General features: G+C 37.9%; 1 protein-coding gene across 4 annotated transcripts in view; it reads left to right on the forward strand.

The window, feature by feature from the left end:
• The window catches only part of SLC24A2 (solute carrier family 24 member 2), a 113044-nt gene that overhangs the window by 63881 nt on the left and 28363 nt on the right, over positions 1-20800 (forward strand). For 3 of the 4 annotated variants that reach the window (XM_054185404.1, XM_054185403.1, XM_054185406.1), the window contains exons 5-7: positions 10924-10974; positions 17120-17215; positions 18867-18952. In XM_054185404.1, coding sequence (XP_054041379.1) covers positions 10924-10974; positions 17120-17215; positions 18867-18952 — 233 coding nt within the window. The remainder of the gene's footprint in view (positions 1-10923; positions 10975-17119; positions 17216-18866; positions 18953-20800) is intronic. The other variant, XM_054185407.1, reaches the window with a different exon arrangement.

Below are 20800 nucleotides of genomic sequence, written 5' to 3' on the forward strand. Positions count from 1 at the left end.
GACAGCTGAAAAAGCTTGGGTAACCTTCAGGTGCCTGGTCACTCAGCAGGCTCCCAGCTTTGGTCTCATTTTGCAAAACCCTTGTGCTCTTGTTCTTCCCTTGGCCTAGGTAAGCTGCACCATCATGTCTGTGCTCACTCCCATTGGGAACCTTTTTTGGCTGAAGCTGTTGAGTTGTTATATCCTCGGAGAAGTAAGAGCAGGCAGCTCAGCTTACACCAGCTCCTGTGTAACGCTCAGTTGCTGCATTGCTGAAATAACCTGGGTGCTCCCACTTTCCTCAGTTCCGGTGTGTGGATGCTGCAGGACTTCAGTGCACTTCCTAGCACCATGCCAGAGATGAAAAAAATAATTCTTCTGTGGCTTATAAGCACAAGAGCGTTTTATCTAACATGAGAAAATAGGCGAATCTAGAGAAAATTGATAAAAATAATTATGTGTGTTATTAACTACCTGTGCTCTGGATCCTTCATCATTCGTGAGCATCCTTTAGGCATACTCGTGGGCTTGCAAAGGAATTCATCATCCTTCTTCTTGCACACTTGTTCTTACCCAGCTTGTAACGGTTGTTGCCTCCTCTTCTGGCCCACCAGAGTAAAACAGCCCTCTAAGCAGGGCACTGAGAGCATTTTGGCTTTCTTCTCTACTGAAGGCTGGAATGCTGGCAAGGGACTTCTGCCAGAGAAGGTGGGGGCTCCCTGCCAGGCTCACATACAAATTAATAGCTGTTAGTTATAATCTAGTGTCTTCCCTTTGTCTCCATCCTATGGTATCTCAGTCTGATACAAAGATAGGAAGCCAATACAAAGGGCAATTAGGCTTACCTTCAAAATGGAGTGTTATGTCGTACAAAGGCAGATACTCATACCCTCTTTATGCAGCTAGCTTTCACAGATATTTTTTTTCATGTATGTTGGAAGAGACCTCTTGAATTACAGAATTCAGTTAGCCCAACCCCCTGCTTAAGCAGGAACAGCTAGAGTAGCTTGCCCAGGACAGTGTCCAGTCATGTTTTGAATATCTCTACAAATGGAGACTCTACAATGTTTCTGGGAAACACATTTAAGTGCTTGACTGTCATGACAGTAAAAGGTGTTTTCTTGTGTCAGGGTGGAATTTTCTGGGTTTTCATTTGTGCCCATTGGCTCTCCCCCTGTCAATGGGCACTTCTGAGAAGAGTATCGTTCCCTCTTCTTCTTTCCCTCCCATCAGGTATTTACACATGACATAGGATCTCCCTGACCTTTGTCTCCTCCAGGCTGAACAGTCCCAGCTCTCTCAGCTTCTCCTCATGTGGGAGATGCTCCAGTTCCTTCATGAACTTTGTGGCCCAGTGGTGGACTTGCTCCAGTATGTCCACGACTCTCCTGTACTGGTGAGCCCAGGACTGAACTGAGCACCCAGATATGTCTCAGCGGCTCTGGGTGGAGGGAAAGTATCACCTCACTCGACCTGCTGGCAATGCTTTGCCTAATGGATCCAAGGATGCTGTTGTCTGCCTTTGCTTCAAGGGTACATTTGCTACCTCAGCTTTCATTGGCATGGTTCTTTGCTCAGTCATTAGCAAAAAGAAAGATTTTACCTGGGAAAGATTTTAAACAGCTGAATGAGATTGGTGAAGTGATGACGCACGTAACTTTCCTCCTTTCCACTTTGTTTACCTTTCAACTATGGTAGAGACCACAGAAATTCTGTTCCTAATTTAGGTGCCTGAGGTTGAGTGGTTAGTATAGATGAGACGAGTAATTTTACAGGTATCTCCAACATCAAACTGAATTTGGAAACTGTAGGTAGAACTCCCCATGCTGCCAGAATGAGCAGCATCATAGATAGAGTGGAAACCATGGGTTATGTGCAGCTAAGGGCAGATCTATTTAAATAGGCAGAAATGGTATTTTAGATAGCCCTGTTAATATCTGTCAGAAAGTGGAGAGAGAGAAAAATTAAATAGCTGTTTCCCCTGGTGTTACTTAAGATTTCAAAGACAAAGATGAATATCAGTTGAATTTAGAAACTTCCATGTAGCACACATAAGATATAAATGTCGCTGTAACAGCTGTAGAACCTGATCTGTCTACAAAGATGTGTGCTTTTGGCATAGAGAAAATGGTATCTTAGGTTAATGAAGAGAATTTTATTATGAAGTTTTGGTTCAGCTGATTTATCTAAATGTCAATCAGAAATGTATATCTACAACCAAAGAAGCAGACTTTTGAAGACTGAAATATTTTACTGAGTGGGTTCATTTAGCATACATGCAGAGACCACTTAATTCTTGTCATATTTTGGGAATGTTGGCTGGCTTTGTCTAAAGACAGTGGCTGCACTTCCATGACTATAGGGTGAGCGGGCTTGTCACTTTTATCCTACCCACAGAATGTGTCTACAGTTAGTGACAGGTATCAAAAATTGGGTATGTTTTTGTTATACATAACTGGTGATGCAAAGAAACCCTTACAAATTTCTCTCAGAATTGGTGGTTCAATGGCAAAATGTAGCTCTTTGTTGTGATGCTCTCAAACTCTGCAGCAATAAATGTCAGGTTTGCTTAACTTCACACGGTCCCAAAATGCAGAAGGAAGGCAGCACTCATTGCTAGTTTCACTGACAGAATTTCTAGCTACTTAAAAATTGAAGAATAGATCTCCCTTTAAAATCAGTATTGCTCTTTGTAGGTAGCAAATTTTAAATAATGGAAGTTTTCCGATGCCTTTTTTTGATTTATTTTTGAAAATCTGAAATCTAATCCTTGTGTTTGTTTTGTGGTAAATGTTAGTTTTCACAACAATTTATTTCTGCGTGTCATGTTTTATTCTTTTAACTAGAATCTACTCAAGCAGCTCACTGCAGGCAAAACTCTTGTCTCTCATCTCCATGATATTTTCCAGTGATGCCCTGTTCTTCAGACAGCATATTCTTCTTGGGATTCCCTACAGAGTGTGCAAAAAAGACATGAATATTTAAATACAAGCGTGGTCCCAGAGCAGAGTACAGCTGTCCTGACTATGCATTTCCATGCTTAATGGCTTTAGCTTCATTTTAAGTCTCTTCCTAACTCTAAATTTCCTTGTTAAAAATATTAACAACAAAGAAAATTAATAATTCAGAAACCTGTACATCAGAGAATAATAGTAGCTATGAGGGACTTTTTGTTGAAGCTGAAAGTGGAAGATTTCCTTTAGTACAGTTTGTACATGACAGATGACTTCATTCTCCACAGATTGGTTGTATTTTATGACTGGATAGTGAGAGAAAATTATGCTGCCCTTGCATTATTCACCTTGGACATGTTGAAAATCAGAATAGCTGGAATTTATTGCAGCTGCAGTTGTATGTGTCCGGTACCCCACAAACACTCAATGAAATCTTGACCGCATCAGAATCAGAGGTAAAGCTCCCAATATTATCAGTACGATGAGGTTTTCACTTCTACATCTTGGAATTCCTGTTTTTGTGAATATTTGAAAATTCTTCAAAGATAAATAACCTCTTCAAAGTCAGCAGGAATTGGGTTTGATCCAGGTAGGGTCAATTCTTTTATATATTGGTTGTTTTTTTATGTTACTACATTCTAGAGAATGCATGGCGCTTGCCTTCAAGAGTTTGGTGACAGATGACACAATGGTAACTTCTGAGTGAAAGAAGATCAAAAAGGAAACAAAGCCCTCAGGAACAAGCAACTTCATGCTTTTCTTAAATTATAAAAGAAAATCACCTAAAAATGTCAAAAGCAGTGCCTGACACATAATAGTCATTTAAATTACTTTTTCTCTTTTGCATACATGTGTTAACAACATGTCATTGCTCACCTCCTTAAAAATATTTGCTTTATAGTCTTTATCAATTAAAACCCTGTGGATCCTCTGGCAAATTTCCTTTTGTCACCACAAGAAGATTTGTTAGACAGTATGGACTGTAAGAACAGTGGGTTTTGAGTCTTCATTTTAAATGCTGCACGAAGAGCAAAGTAACAGGAAGATCTTGCTTTTGTGCAAGTGTTGTGACTATCCTGAGCTGCCCAGAACTCTACTGATATGATTGTGTAAATTTTTAATTATATTTCTATTCACACTCCAATTTGTTAAAATTGCAATAAACTCCTAATAACAAAAGCAGAGAACTTTAATAAGCTTTTTATCAGGACAAAAACACCTACAATAAAAAACAGAGTAAACACATGTGAAGAGAGGGAACAGGAATAGAAGGCTTGCAATTTAAAGACAAAATGAAAAGTGACCACATGTGTTTTTAGAGGTCAGATGCACAAAGTATTACATAATTCAGTTACTCCCAATGTATTGCCTTCTGGTCAAGTACCTGAAAGTCTTAATTTATGTGGTTTTCTTTATTTGCTCAGGAGTATTAAGAAAGCAGCACTGGTAGTATCATAATCCAAAAAGATGTAGTTCTAAAATGCGTGCAACTATTATTATTTACTGTATTACTCAGATCCAAAAGAGGTCCCTTTGTATTTTCCACTGCACCAGTCAGTGGCAAAGCCTCCATTTTGCAAGAATTGGCAGCTTAAAGGTCCACAAGTAAAAATGTAGGCTATAATGTTTAAGTATAACTTGCATAGTTTGGATTATCTGGAGGTAGTAGGAGAAAAAGTCTTCTGCTTTTTAAAACAACATTTGTTTTCTCTCCTCTGCATTCTGCAGTGCTAATACATACAAACTCCGACAGCAGGCCCAGTCTATCCCTGATGGGATATATGGCCTCTATGAGAGAGTTAAGAATTTTATGGAGTCACAAAAGGTGGGAGTCAAAATTAAGATGAGATTGACTGAAAGAAAATTATTTCAAAATAAATTCTTCCTTTTTAAAATTCCCAATGCCTGATATCCTTGAGTTGGTGCAATTTTTTGTGTTTTGCCTCAAATAGTCTATGTACAAAGCCATTATCTTTTATTAAAGATCTGCTAGGGGTTAGGACTCTCATTTTACACCTGTATCATTGATTTCCACTAGATCTTTCATAAGTTTTTAGCACTGAGAGCTCTTTGTTCCTAATCTAACATCATTGATGAAACCAAATCAAGCTTTGATTCCAATTTAGATTGGATAACCACTACAACTTATCTAGCAAGACTTTTGAAGTGGCCTCCTTTTTGTTGTTTATGGATGAGTCTTGATCACCTAATTGAATATTCTGAAGACCACGATGGCTACAAGAACTGACAGTAAAGATTAGGGAAAGACAACCTAGTCCTCCTTGATGTTATAATTTGAATTCCTCTAAAGCCATTGGCGTAACTCCCCAGCCTTCTTTTAAAAAATGTAAATAAAAAAAAGGAGATCCTGTTAAGCATGATGACAACAGTAAGTGCAAATCAGAGGTTATATCAGAAAGATGTAAAGGGGAAGAGTGGATTAACAAATTAATGTCTTTTACTGTCAGGCGCTTGCTGAAATTATGTGTGCAGAATTATGTGTGCAACTACTAGCACAAAAATTCACTTCTGTCTCTGGTACTTGAATAGGCTTCATGTTTACACTCTTTTTAATAATTATTTGCTCGCTTTTAAGTTGCAGTTCTTGGCTGCATGCTCATTCTCAATTTCATTATCCACTTTGAGCCCTTACTGTCTCATTTCACTTTTCCCTTATGCCTTACATATTCAGCCTTTTTCTAGGTTGAATTTATGGGTATGAAAACTCAGGAAAAAGATATGCTCTCCATCTGCTTGTTCCAGAATGCCTCACAATTTCTTTTAAGCCAAGCTCCCTCTGATGCTGATAAGGGATTATGCCTTGACACTTCAATAACTGTGGAAGTCAAACACAAGGAAGGTCAAGTAAATGCAACTGTGGAATTGCACTAAAAATTCAGGGATTGCCTTCAGTGATTTCTGTGTAGCAGTTTTGTTTTACGTAAAAGATATGTCAACTTTGAAGCTGTTTAATTACCTTGGAGAAGTCTGACATGAATTTTTATACAACTATTTTTTTACGCAAACTGAAAATCTTATGCTTGTCAAGAAACCTGCAATGCATTCCTTTGTTTTGAGAGTCTGAGTTCACATTTTTCATGAAGGCATACACGCCTTCAGCAATATAGGTGGCTATCCGTAAAAGAGCTGTATATCTTATGAGTATTATGAGAAACTCTGAGCCAGTCTCATTTCAGACATAACTAGGGACAACTGCAGTCTGTATCTGAGATCTTCATAGCCGGAGAGCAAAGAGAAATACTGACTACGCTTTCCTTCTATGGCAGCCAGGGGCACTACACTTAAAAGGTAGAAATGAATATTTCACCACTACAATACTTAGTGAGTGAACATTGAAAATAAACTGAGTAATTGGGGGTTTTATTTCATAGAATCATAGATAATGATAGAATAGGTTGGAGGGCACTTTAGGTGTGTGACTAAAGGTCAGTTAGTCCAGACCCCCTGCAATGCGCAGGGACATCTTCAACTAGATCAGGTTGCTCAGAGCTCCATCCAGCCTGACTTTGAATGTTTCCAGGGATGAGGCCTCCACCACTTTTCTGCGCAACCTGTTCCAGTGTTTCACCACCCTCATCATAAAAATTTTCTTCCTTTTATGTAGTGTAAATCTACCCTCTTTTACTTTAAAATCATTACCTGTTGTCCTATGGCAACAGGTCCTTCTAAAAAGTTTGTTCCTATCTTTCTTACAAGCCCCCTTTAAGCATTGAAAGGCCCCAATAAGGTCTCTCCGGAGCCTTCTCTTGTCCAGGCTGAACAACCCCAACTCTCTCAGCCTTTCTACATAGGAGATGTGTTCCATCCCTCTGATCATTTTTGTGGCCCTCCTCTGGACCTGCTTCAACAGGTCCATGTCTTTCTTGAGCTGAGGGCCCCAGAGCTGGACACAGTACTCCAGTTAGGGTCTCATGATAGTGGAATAGAGGGGCAGAATCACCTCCCTCGACCTGCTGGCCACGCTTCTTTTGATGCAGCCCAGCATACAGTTGGCTTTCTGGGCTGAGAGTGCACATTGTGAGCTCATTTCCAGCTTTTCATACACTCTCAAGTCCTTCGCGTCAGGGCTGCTCTCAGTTGCTTTATCCCCCAGTCTTTATTGATACAGGGGGTGCCTCAGCCCAGGTGCAGGACCTTCCACTTGGCCTTGTTGAACGTCATGAGGTTCACATGGGCCCACTTCTCAAGCTTGTCCAGGTCCCTCTGAATGGCATCCCATCCCTGAGGCCTGCCAACCCCACCACTCAACTTGGTGTCGTCTGCAAACTTGCTGAGGGTGCACTCGATCACACTGTCTTTGTCATTGATGAAGTTGTTAAATAGTACTGATCCCAGTACGGATCACTGAGGGACAGCACTTGTTATTGATCTCCATCTAGGCATTGGGCCATTGATCACTACCCTCTGGATGAGATGAGCCAACCAGTTCCTCATCCACTGCAAAGTCCACCCATCAAATCCATATGTCTCCAATTTAGAGAGAAGGAAGTTGTGGGGGACTGTGTCAAAGGCCTTACAAAAGCCCATGGCAGTGACATCCATAGCTCTTCCCTTGTCCACCGTTGTCACTCCATCGTAGAAGGCCACTAGGTTGGTTAAGCAGGACTTGCCCTTGGTGAAGCCATGCTGTCTTGTCTAAAAGGTAATTGAAATTACAAACAATCTAGCACTGTTGACTACAAGCATTATTCTTTCTGTTTACTTTGATATGGTGTGGCACCTACATACACAGTCAAGAACAGTAGGTAATAAAGCAAATGTTGTTGTAATACTTGAGGAATGTCAGATAGGATTATCAGGAACCCTCTGTTCTCTTCTGGTGTAAAAATATGCAGAAGGGAACAAATCAATTCAATGACTCTGTCACTGTCGAGGATCAGCTGTTAAGCCGCATCTCTGCATCCTCGTTGTTTCATGTGACCAGCAGGGATGCAGGTACTGGCTGTCAGCCAGTCTGTTTGCTGTGACCTCCCTGTGAGAACTGCGTAGCATGTTCATGAAACTGGAATTATCAAATTTTAATAGTGTTGGATTTTGGAGTATTTTTTCAAGTACCCTTTTTCACAGTATTTCAGATTTCCAATTCCATTTAAAATCAGTTTATTTTAAAGTCCGACTTCTTCCAATACCGTTTTTTTTTTTCAAAAAGTACTTCAGTTCAGTTTGAGTTTAGAGTCATATTGAACATAATATTATTGTAACAGGAAAATTCAAAAATAACTACCAAAGAGCAGATTTAATCCAAATTTTACAGCAGAAGCCAGTGCAATATATTTGAGGCAGACTGTACAGAGGCAGACCTTTCGTGTTGCTGAGCACCACTCGCCTAAATAATCTTGAAATCCACAAAATAATTCATGTGAATACGTGCAGCTGACGTTTTGTGGCATCAACATTGTGCAGTCGGTGGGCTGGTGATTGTATAAAATGTTCCGCTTTGGGTATAGAACTGTAAAACCTTTGCAGAATGTAATCTGACCAGCAAGATTAGAATTTTCCTGGAAATAATTTTGATAACTTCAAGAATTAACCTAGTTTAATCCTCGGCATGTTGAATTGCTAAAGTGCCCAGAACATCATTGTCATGAGCATCATGCGATCTCATGGATCCCCTTGTTTCTTTTCTCTTTGGTATCTGTAAGGTCAGTGTCTCCTTTTTTCCTACCTGTTTGTCTTGTGTCTCTCACTTCAGATGGGAAGAAAGTAGATCTAAACCAGATTGCCAGTACGTCAAGTGCCCTGCCTTTCTGCTGCTGCTTTTATTTCTTCTGGAGGTTTAGCGTAATTCAACATTGTTGTTGGCTTCCTCTGAAACCTCTTCTGCTTCATCCATTAAGTCAGAGACCTCATGCTATCATTCAGTTAATTCTTAAGTTTGTTGCTATGGTACAACCTCCTCCTTCTCGACTTCGTCCTCCTGCACCCCCACCCTTACTCTTTTTTGTCTGTGACTTTATACAGCCCCCCTCTGGCAGTGTCATCTCCTCTATGTACCTCCATTTATCTGATTACTCCCGGAGTCCTTTGGGCATCTGTTTTCCACTCCTGTCCTCATCCTCCAGTAGATGCCTCACCCCAGGTTCTAGCAAAGACGCATCAAGGCAGAGATCAGTGAGAATAAGTTTAAGCAAAGGTCCTGGCTGTAGAGTGAGGAGATACTGAGCCTTAATTAAACAGCACATGTGGTCCCAAATGCTGTATTGCAGGGAAGTCCATATTGAAGTTTTTGGGAGCTCTTCCCGGGAAAGGAATTCAAATCATTGGGACTAAAGTCAAGATGGTAGGACAATAGCTTCTTTTATGTAAAAGCAGCTACAAAGATTACACAATGCTAAGAACATTTTTACAAAACAGTATATGCATTGTGTAGCATTATAAAACAGTATATTAAATTCTGGCATTAAATGATGTCTTTCTTTCCTTTAAGAGAGACTTAGAGTAATGTCATATTCTATTGGGCATACTTCTGTGCAAGTAAGACACTGCATTGTACGAGCAAGAGTATATCAATATTTGTAACTGGTTTTGATAAAGTATGTCTATGAAAAAATAATTACAATCCAATCATAATTATTTTAAAAATTTTAAAGTGATAATGCCCTGTATTTTTTAGTTACATGGCATAAAGCTTTCTCTGATTCTGCAAATGATGTAAAAAATGTTCGTTTGGCGGATTCAGGTATCTGCAAATAGATTTAAAAAAAGGCAACTTCGAAAGTATCAGATTTGCATATCATCACAGTATTTTATAGTTAAAAACTAGTAGCCAGACCTCTATTGAAATTCACCTTTGTAGAAAAATATTGAAAGATCATGAAGTGCATCAGCTAAAAACAAAATAATTGGACAGCATTTATACAATTAATTGCGCTGTTTCATAAACATGAAGAGAGAATATTTCCTAAGAAAACAGCACTACCAAACTGTTAGGTATCCATTTTTAATGATTACACTCTGTCAAGGGTTGGATGCTCAGAAGCTCAGTTGTTAAACTTTGCATAACAATGATGAGTGAAATCATCCACAGATTCCTCAAACAAATAATTTACAAATTCCTCTTTACTTAATTTTTCTCTGTCCTATATTAATGATTGTATTTATATATATAAATTGTATTTATATTTAAATTAAACTGTATATCATATTTCTATATTTCTATATTATATATTTATAAATATATTTACATTTATGCAAAACTTTAAGAAAAAAATTCTTTAAGAAATGAAGTGTAAAGCAACATCGGGAGGAAAAAGGTAATTTCATGCAAGACTGTATCACACAGAAAAATAACAGTAGCCCTAAAGATCTGGAGATCTCTGTATTCCATTCTTTTCTCTGTCCTGATAGAATATAGCAATGCAATATATTCAGATCTATTTAATTATTTGATTAATTTAGGTTTCACACCACCTGATGAAGTGAGTAAATACGTATTTTCTGATTTCACAAGTGACAAGAGAGTGGTTAAATTAAGTAACCCCTCTAAAGCAAGTCAGTATCAGTACTGGTATCAAAACAATGCTTGCGGGGCAGCATTATGAACAGTTCATTAGATTATATGCTTTGAGATTTTTTGCTTAATTTGGATGCGTAAGTATTTGAATATATCTGACCTGGGGAATGTTAAAAGGGCTTTGTTTCCAAAGCTCCTGCTGATTAGGTACAGTCAAGGTTTATTATGTTTTAACAAATGTAGAGGCACCAAACTGGCAATCACCTGGAAAAGGCAGAATTTTAGATTTCAGTGCTTACTCCTACATGTCCCTTTAGCCAGTTACTTATCTAAAGCCAGTGACTTTTGAAATTTCAGGAGGGGAAGGCACTTCCATTTCTGTAATCCGTGTTTCGCTGTCCTGCAGAATTTTTGGCATAATCACTGTTCGAGTTTATGAAGCACATGCAAAAACGTGTACATTTTTTGAATGTCTGCTGGTTCCTTATCTTTGTGTCTTTTACTGTGATGTTGTAGAGCTTGGATCATATGGAAACCTAAAATATTATGACACAATGACTGAAGAAGGTAAGAAATATTTTAGAATTGTTTGTATCAGCTTTTTTTGAAGCCCTTTAAGCGCCTTTTGTGTGTTTACTTTTTCCTTCATTTTTCTTAGTCCTATTTTCAGTTTCTCCATTTTTGAATAACTCCTTTTTGCATGTCTTTATTGACGGCGTGATCAGTTATGGCTCTTTTTTGAGGTTTTTGTTTTCAGCATTTCAGTTTTGCTATTTCAAATAAGGAAATACAATGTAATGCTTTTATTAAAGAACATACATGCAAAACCACACTTGCAAATCATACGGCACAGTATAACATCGATTGCAGATCCTTATTTTATGCCATGTTTTACTATGCATTCAAGAAGATGAATGGATGGATGGATGTTCAAATCACTCAGTTTGAGAACAATTATGAAGTTACTTCAGTTTACTGTATTATTCATGAGTAATGAATAAACTTTCAAAACTAGGCATGACTATTCCTGGTGTGTTAAGTGTATGCTTAATTGCAATGCAAAAATTACACAATTTAAAATCATGATTCTAGCAATACAAGAAGGAAGCAATTAGGGCCTGAATCAGGGCTCAGTGAAATCTTGGGAAATTTTTCTGCTGATTCAAAAGCATTGCAGGAAAGCAGTTAACTGTGTACTAAATTTGCAGCACATGCTTTCAGTCCTAGTGCAGTCAGCATTTCTATGATTTGGAAGTTTCCCTGAACTGAGACCTGACTGTCTGAAGGATCAAGGCCTCTTGTCCAGTTCTCTGATTATAATGCCAGGAAGATGGTTTCATGAATGTTCCGTTTAGTAATTAGTGGTGTGTTTGAGAATGCAGATAAGCTCGAGGCCTGTAGGAAAGTTATCAGCCTATTCCTACATATTTTTAATGTTGGGAATGTAAGACAAATAGCTTAATTCTCTGTTTTTAAAAACACGGTTATTTTCTAGTTTAGATTAATCTTGAAGTTAAAAAGGTTTTAAGAAAACCTTCATTATATGACTTTCTCATGATCATTTCTCCAGGGAGGGGGTGCTGGGGGAAATGATAACTTCTGACTATTTCCCATTTTCTGTATCTGCTGTTGATACTCAAATATAACCTGACTGTAGGAGATTCTTTCCACCTTTGTGCCTGATGTTGGAAGATGCTGGTTTCTTCTGTAGCAGGCGTGTGCTCATAGGGCAGTGTTGCCACAACACCCTCCATTGCCCAGACTCACCACCTGATTCACAGGGGTGGCACCGACACAAGATAATATGTCTGAGAAGAGATTTTACCAGGCAAACAGTGCTGTCTGTGTTGTTTAAATACACCTCTGAAGCACCTGAAATGAGTCGTTCACCCAGGCCATTCAGATCCAGCTACCAGAGCTGAAGCTTTTGCAGTATGTCTCATCTCAGTCTGTATGACAATCAAGATGCAAAGGTCATTTCTCACTGTAGCCTCCAGTTGGCTATATTAAGGTTTTTCTTCTCTATGCTGAAGTATTAAATCTACCATTTCGAAAGCAGTCACTACATTAGTGACTATGATACTATGATATGATAATTGTAAATGATATCGTAATCACTTATCAATATCACTTATCACATACATATCAAATGGTATCAATAATCGTAAGTACTCTATTGATAGTTAAATGTAGCTATTTGTGGGAAAATACCCATGCAAGTACAATACATACAAATATATATACATCTGTATATATTAATACTGTGCCTATGCTGAAGTAATGCTGTTAATATTCAGTGTCATCTCAGAAAGCACTCCTCATTAATAGTAATTCAGGACCATACCGTAGCAATAGCAAAAATCAGTAACAAATATCTTCCAGTAGCAACCATAACAAAGGAAGCTCCTTATCTTTAGGAGTATTAACACTGGCAAGAGTCTATGATACAGCTTACCTTCTCAAATACAGCTGTCATCATTGTTTTCACGTGTCTCACAAAGCAAGTTATGAATAATGTGTCCCAGAAGCTGTATTTAGATCAAAGTGTGCTATATTTTGAACTTTCTGTTTGGATTTTCACTCTGCGCCACACTTATTTGCATTATCCGTTTTCCTCTTTCCTCTTTCTCTTCCTTTTTTGACTGCGCTTTTTAAACATTTTGTACAGAAATTTAGTCACAGGAATATGTAAACCCAGTTACAAATTCTTGGATTTTTTTTTCTAATACAGTACATCCTTATCCCGAGGTCCTCAAACCCTGGGAGGAGAAAGGTAGCAAATCTTTCAGTCCTCCCGTGGAGAAGCACAGGCACATGTATTCTTGCTGCCATGTCAGAACAGTCAGAGACAACAAGTAATGGTTAGGTCACAGTACACAATCAGATGTGACCTAATGGCCAGAGGGCCAGTGTAGTCCATATTTTAGAAACTGATCTCTATTGTTTTGTTTGCTCCTATTTGGTCTGAAAGTGACTTTAAATTAATTACAGATTAATCAGGCCCAACTGGGAGAGAAAAATATACCCTACCAGAAGGAAAGAGAACCTCACAGTAACCTTGTACTGTCAAGTAACCTCCACCAACCAACAGCCTTCAACATAACAAAACCGCACGTATTTTCATTTGATGCTTCTGTGGGATTTTAAAGTTAAAGGAGAAAGCACGTGAGGTGGATTTCTGGAATTGATCAGTTGTGACCCACTAGTTGTGTTCCACAACTGGCCACAAGCAGGACCCAGTACAGTTCAGGTACAGTCCAGACTGCTCAACAGTCACAGATTTGACATCTTCAGACTCACGAAAGCTTGGCTATAGCTGCATAGATGTAGTAATTTGCATTTGATGAGAGGCTGAAACTAGACAAATGGTAGAGCCTTGAATTTTTTAAACAAGTGAATTTCCGAAGATAAACTGTTTTCTTATCAAATCAAAGGCGTTTCTGACACAGGGAATCTGCAGTCTGCAATTCAGACTGTAGTCAAAGGATTGGCTTCTTAATATATCCTGCATCAGGAGGAGAATCTCTGCCAACTGATGCCAGCTGGAGTTACTCATGTAGATCAAGGCATATCTATATTATGCAATACTGATTTATTTGCATATATTCAAATAAAACCAATTCAGTTTTAAGCAGCCTTCTTTGCTAATCACCTCGCCTTGATCTCCTGTTCCGTGTACCCCATCCTTTGTAAACTAAAGTGAGCTGCAAAATGTGAGTTCAGCGAGTCTAGACTAATTAGGAATTTTCTGTAACAATATATCCTATTTGGGGACTGTGGAATCAAGCATTCTCATTCACCTGAACTCTCATGGTACCAAATAGTCTGAAAATTACTCATAGGTAGTCAAACCCATAGTACATAGGGCTGTTAAGAAACATAAGCTCCTACCTTCTCCTAGCAATAAGAACATAAAATTCCTATAGATTGTTTTAGTACCCCCACCTAAAGATGAGAAAAAGGCATGAAGAAGATCTGTGCCTAAGATGAAAACTCTGGGCCATTCTGTAAGTTTGAATGACTTAGAAACATCCTGAGCTGGTCCTTTTTCCTGGTGGCTCTGTGATTCCCCTTCACTGAACAAGTTTTGATTTGGTTTGAAGGAGGAAAATGGCAGGGAAAGGGAGGGAGAAGTCATAGCTCTGCTGTCTTTTTACACCTCACTGTCTTCATGCAGGCTATTACGACTGCTTTCCTCAGTTTCATGCTTTTGGTAGTCGATACTATGTCTTTTAATCATTTCCTCACAGTTTGTTACCTACACTGAACGAATCAAATGGAAGGTAATGATGTAAAACAATGTAAGCTGAACCGTGCATGTAGTGAGAAATAAAAATAAACTAAAATATAGTTTCCATTTCAAATGTTGAGGTTAATTTCTGTGACAGTGACTTATAACTGTGGAACAGTCTCCTGAATGAAGTGGTGTTGCTTACAATGTTAAAAGCCAATGAAAGAAATTCTTCCTAGGGATGGGAGGAGGCTTTTGGAAATGTGAAAAAAATTGAAGACAACTTCAATTAAGCTAATCTAAAACAATATGAATCTCTGTGGAAATATTTTATTTTCAGTTCAATAATGGCTCAAGTTATACCTAACCAGTTTCAAACAATCTCTCAAACAAAAGACTAGAGTATCCTTGTAGAATTCTGCATCACTTTAATTAAACTTTTTTTAAATTGAACCTTAAATTAAAAGGTCTTACATCATCCTGAAGTAGGTGGAGACATGCATGGTTCCACAGATATTTCTCAGAAAATGTCTCAGTTGCATCATTTGCATCGCTTGCAAAAAATGCATTTATGTATTTTGGGCATCACAAGCCAAATTCTCAAACATATGAAGCTGAGTTGGGGTCTGAAGCCTAAAGTAATCCTATAGTAAACTGACATACATATTGTATGAAAATTAGGCAGGCACCTTTCAGTATCTACCCATGCTTCTGGATAAGCGCTATTTAAATGCCCCTAGTGTTTCAAAAGAAGTTAGGAACAGACTTGACTCTTAGCATTTCAGCTTAAAATATTTGGAAATATGATTCACATTTTTTTCTCTGTTTTTTTTTTCTTTCTCTTATCTGGTATCCCAAGCAATTCCCTTTCTCTGTATATCTATCTCTCTTTCTTTCTTTCTTTAAGTCTTTGTTTCTTCTTTGCCTTCTAACTAAAATCTCCGCCACTGACCCCGTGGACTGAAATGATGAGATGGCTTGCTGTTTATGATTATGTTCTACATATAGATACTCTTCTGCAGGCAATTTTACTCTAGGTACCATGACCTCTAGGTACTCTAGGTAGTATAACCTCTGCAATATATTGTGAATGGCTAATTATTTTCTTGAAGCATGATACATTTGTGAAAAGATAGGAGCTGCTGAAAGGACAGTACTTATTATTAAATCTTTGTGGTATTTTTATTACTTTCCAAGTTATTTGCTGTTGACAAATTAATTCCACTTCCCAGTAAATGATAGCTGCTAGTCACTGCGGACTGTGCATATGCTTCTTCACATGCAAAACTGTTGGTACAGGGGTTTGAAGCTTCCACTTGTGAGAAGGGAGGAGAGGATTTCTTTCTTGACTTATGATTTATTCTTCTGTGTCTTTTATTTTATATTGGAAACAGTGACTGTTATACAAGTAGCTGAGTTCATTCATGGCTTCTTGCTGATACTTGCCACTGTTAATCAATTCTGTGATTCTGTTGAAGTAGCTTTTGGTCTTGAGCCTGCAATGTTTTTGCTGCAGGGACACTGAAAGTTTTCAGTGGATTTTTTTTTTAAATGGAGATGGAGAATTAAAACAGTAATAGTGTACTATAGCCACCAGTTTTCCTTTTAAAAAGATTAAAAAAAAAATGCTTAAAGAGCAAGAGCAATGAGAATAACAATAAAGGCAGGTACGTCATCTTTCTACACAACATAGACTGTCATAAGCTATCCAAAGAGAAAGATCAACCAATGTAGGGGAAAGATTAAATTAATTTCACTTAATATTTGCCATCTTTGACATTGCCTAGCTTGAATGTGTCGTTTAGACTCAGTGCTCAATAAAGAGTGACAGGATCAAGGATAAGGACCTCTCTTAGGATGGGATGAGTTGCCGTGGAGACAGTTTAGATGATGAGCTGAATGGTTAACCTCACAGGAGACAAAAACTACCTGGCAGGTTGAAAAGAAAATTTACCTTTGAGAAACTAGTATGGAAATCATGTATTCTGGAGATTTCTTCTTCCCCTTCTGAAGTATCTGTAGAAGTCACAGGCACATAGCTGAGTGCAAAGTGACAAAGTTGACCGCAGTCACCATGACGCAATTTATGGGTTCACCTGAAATTCTGTGTTACTGTGCTACTAATTGAGACCTGAAACTCTTTGTGTTTGCTTATGATATCTTTATTCATGTGTATTCATCTTCTGTTTAGGCTGAAATCCTACACCAGCACTTATATAGGTGGAATATTGCTGACTGCTTCTGAAGAAAAAGAATTTGTTGCTGAGTTTGCAGAATAGAAAAAAAATTACATTTTTATTTCCACTAAAAAGAAAAAAAAAAGTATATATAAGAACATCGGATAGTGTTTAATAACATCTTTCCTGTTTGAGGAGGGGTGGAAATGGACTATTATCACTGATTTATGGAGCCTACGCTATGGCAAAAAAACTTCGCTTCTCTAAATGGCTGCATTTTAATAATGACAATGCTTTCTTTTAGGGAAGTTCAAGGAAAGGGCCTCAATTCTGCATAAGATCGCCAAAAAGAAGTGCCAGGTGGAAGACAGTGAAAGGCAGAATGGAGCTGCTAATCATGGTGAGTGCAGCAGTACAGATTTATCACCTGCTCCTGAGGGCCTTTTTCACTGTTTTATTTTGCTTGAAGATCCTTAGGGATTAATTTCTCCTTCTACTGCATTTATCCTTTCATAGTATAAATATTCTGATTGCCTATCCAAAAGAGTATGAAACTTATGGACAGAACAGGAGTTAAGCGCAAGAAGAGGAGGTCAGTTAAGGCATCTGGAAAGCCTCCTGGCAGGGTTGAAAAGAAAAAAGCAATGCTGATTTTGGATATGTGTTGAAGTGCCAGAAATAGAGAGACAAAACTTACTCACAGTTTATATGTGAAAATTTAATTAATTTATTGAGCTGCTCTAGGGGAATATGTATTTTATATGGTCACCCTTGTCACAAAAAGGAACGACCTTCATATTTAAGATTTGTCTGTCTGCTACTTGCTGAGCATCATTTAAGCCCATGTATGTTAATTGTGCAAAATTAGCTTTACTATGGTTTTCCATTAAGAGAATTTGTATTTTAGTTCCCAAGTTCCTATTCTAAAAATCTGTGCTGTGTCCTGTTTTCTCTACTTTACCTCAACATGTTCTCTGCATTAGGAAACCAGATGCAAATGTGTCTGATAAGAGCTGAATCATTTTGTCAGTTAACACTTTTTCTGACCTTGTGCTATGTTTAGGTACTATTTGCTTCCAGAATCAAGCAGTCAGATGGGACACTCTGTTAATAAACCATAATGCTGGCCGTGGGGTTAAGAGACAACACACATGCACTGAAATAATTACAGATAGTCTGGCACTCCGCTGTGGCTGTGATCTCAGATTTTTAATTTAGAAGAATCTCAGGATAGCAGTAATGTAACTAGACAGCTGTATTTACTTCTGTGCACAGGAGCATACCATAAGGCATGTTGAACTTAAGTTAGACGTTTCATATTGCTGTTCACCATAACTTCATATTGTCCAAGGGATTTTTGGCCATTGGCATTTTTATCTAGTGCATACTTAAAGAGATAATTACTGTTTAGAGAATTACAAGATAGTCAAAGTAAGAATAAATTTGAATGAATTTGGCATCAGAAACCAAAGGCCCAATTTTATCCCTTTAATTCCTGTAAAAGTTTAGCACAAGGACTACAGGATTCTATTTTAAAGATCATCCTCTGTTATTGGATGTTATTAGACCATCCATTTACTCTTTTCCTGCATTTTTGCATGAGAAGAAGCATGATTACAGCTTGGAAGTAACTTTACTCATTGCAGGGATTAGTGTGTTTTATATCCCCTCACCTGTAAATGCACCATGTTTATTTGTTAATGTCTGGGGAGAATGCTGTATGTCACTTTTTACCTGAAGTATTAAGCTCAGTCAGTTCAGCATAAACAAAAAGCACTGAATATTGCTAAGAATGTGAATTTTTCCAGGACATGAGTACCAGTAGAATAGTTCCTTTGAATGCAAGCTCACCACTCATAGGAATTTATTCAAAATGCGTACCAGTCAAATGGAAGACAGAATTTTTGTCTCTCTTTTAAAGGCAGATGTTGGTCTGCCTTCAGTATTTGATGATTTACACAGAATGAATACATGGCAGCAATTTCAATTGATTTGTTATTTAATATTCTCTTCTGTTGTTTTCCCACTCTTATTTATGGATGGTGCGACAGAAAAAAGTGCAAAAGTCGAAGTTGCAGTAACACCACCGAGTGATTCAGGACCAGTGCAGAATGGAATTGCCCATAACGTTGACGAGGTTAATGTCTTTTTTTATTCTTTTTTTTCTTATTTTTATATTAGTAAATTATGTTGCATACTTGATTGTGCTGAAAGTATACATCTTAGTAACAAGAAGCTGTTAATATAAACTGTCTACAATATATTTAATCTTCATTTACAACTGAACCCAATGCATGCTTTGCCATATATAAAAGCTCTTTTGTGCCCCTGCCCTTCAGTGTAAGGTAAGATGGTAATCTGGAATGTATTCTTTTAGGAAATGTATTTTTACTTATCAGATAAGGTGTTCATAGCCCTAAATATAGCTAATGGAAATTGCTTGTCTGATTATCATCACATTGCACAAAACCTGTTCTCTTAAGAGAGTAGCCTGTCACGTTGCGCTTCATGGGATAGTTAAAAGTAGTTATAAAAGAGGAGCTGTACACAAACTTCTCCATCCTGCCTTCTGTTATCTTGAGACAAATAATAAATTAAGCTGAATAGTATAGTGGTGTTTCTAAAGACTGTTATTGCATATGGTTAAAATCTGAAAAGAAGTAACTAAACAGTTAAGTGTGGGTTTTTTTAACGTATACCTTTTGTACATAATAAGTAATTGCATAACTGTGTCTAACTTGCACAATGGCTACTGAAATAGCTATACAGTTGAGCTATCTTCTTTCTTAAATAAGTTGTAATTCTCAAGAGTAGCTGACTGCAATATATCGCCCTGCCAAGCCCTTTTTAAATGTCATTTAATTTTGTTTTCTTCAAATTTTATTAGTACCACCTGCATCCCAAGTGGGCAAACAAGTGGAAAAATGCTGGCGAATTGATTTTGCTAAACTTGGGCACTGCTCTTTTAAACTGAGACAGCGAAACCTGCATAGAGAGAGAAAGTCTTGTTAAAAATAATCCTTGATGCAGAAGCTTTTGTAGTGGTTTTGTTTGTACAGTTTACTTCTTAGCCCTCTCCTTAGGCTATAGTGACACAAGAAGGGTACTGCAAGAGATGGCTGAGCAGTGGTCTATATCATAACATGAGCTTCCCCTTATTAAAAGTGGGATGAGCTGTGCTGCATATACACACAGCAAAATCGTGCAAAAAAGTCGAAGCCTATGTTTTGTTTTGAATCATTCCAGTCTTAGGTTTTGATATATTAGTTGCTTTCATTTATTTATCATTTAACAAAATTAGTTAAATGTCAGTCCAAGTCAGAGATCATCTTGCCTTCTTCATGACCTGAGCAATATCACCACAGGTGATATTCTTCCCTTTAAAGGTTCTGCAAGCCACAGGAAAAATTATAAGTGGTGTACAAGTAACAGAGTGTGTTTATGTCTGTTGGCTGCTTCCTAAACACAATTATCACTCACAAGGAGCGTAATTTGTACTGAAACATACTTCTAACAGGGAGAGGTTATCCTATTTTTTCTGCAAGGCTGGGAAAAAATACTGCAATGTGTAGCAGGCTGAGTCTATGGGAGAAGATTAAATAGCTGGAGGTGGAGAAATGACAAGGTGATGCTGGCCAGCTGGTGTGTTAATGCACCAAGCATTGGCAGATAGCATTAATTCCTCACTGTTTGTAGATAATTTTGGTCTCTGGGAGTAGAAATTGAGAATCAGAATCAAGGATCTAAAAGAGATGGGTAATTTTTTGGTGTCCTGAATGATCAGTAATGATAATGAGTCTCCTGTTGAAAAGAGAGCATCATAGAACATTAAATTACCTTTTCTGTTAATCTCAGTTGTTCAGACTGACATGCCACTTAAACGTCCTTGTCAGCCCAACAAAGCATTACTCTTAGGTAAATAAGATGAGCAAAATCTATGTAATAAAAAATCTCAGCACCACACTTCAACACTCAACATTCTAAG

The sequence above is a fragment of the Rissa tridactyla genome, chromosome Z, assembly GCF_028500815.1.
Source record: "Rissa tridactyla isolate bRisTri1 chromosome Z, bRisTri1.patW.cur.20221130, whole genome shotgun sequence".
NCBI classification, from domain to species: domain Eukaryota; kingdom Metazoa; phylum Chordata; class Aves; order Charadriiformes; family Laridae; genus Rissa; species Rissa tridactyla.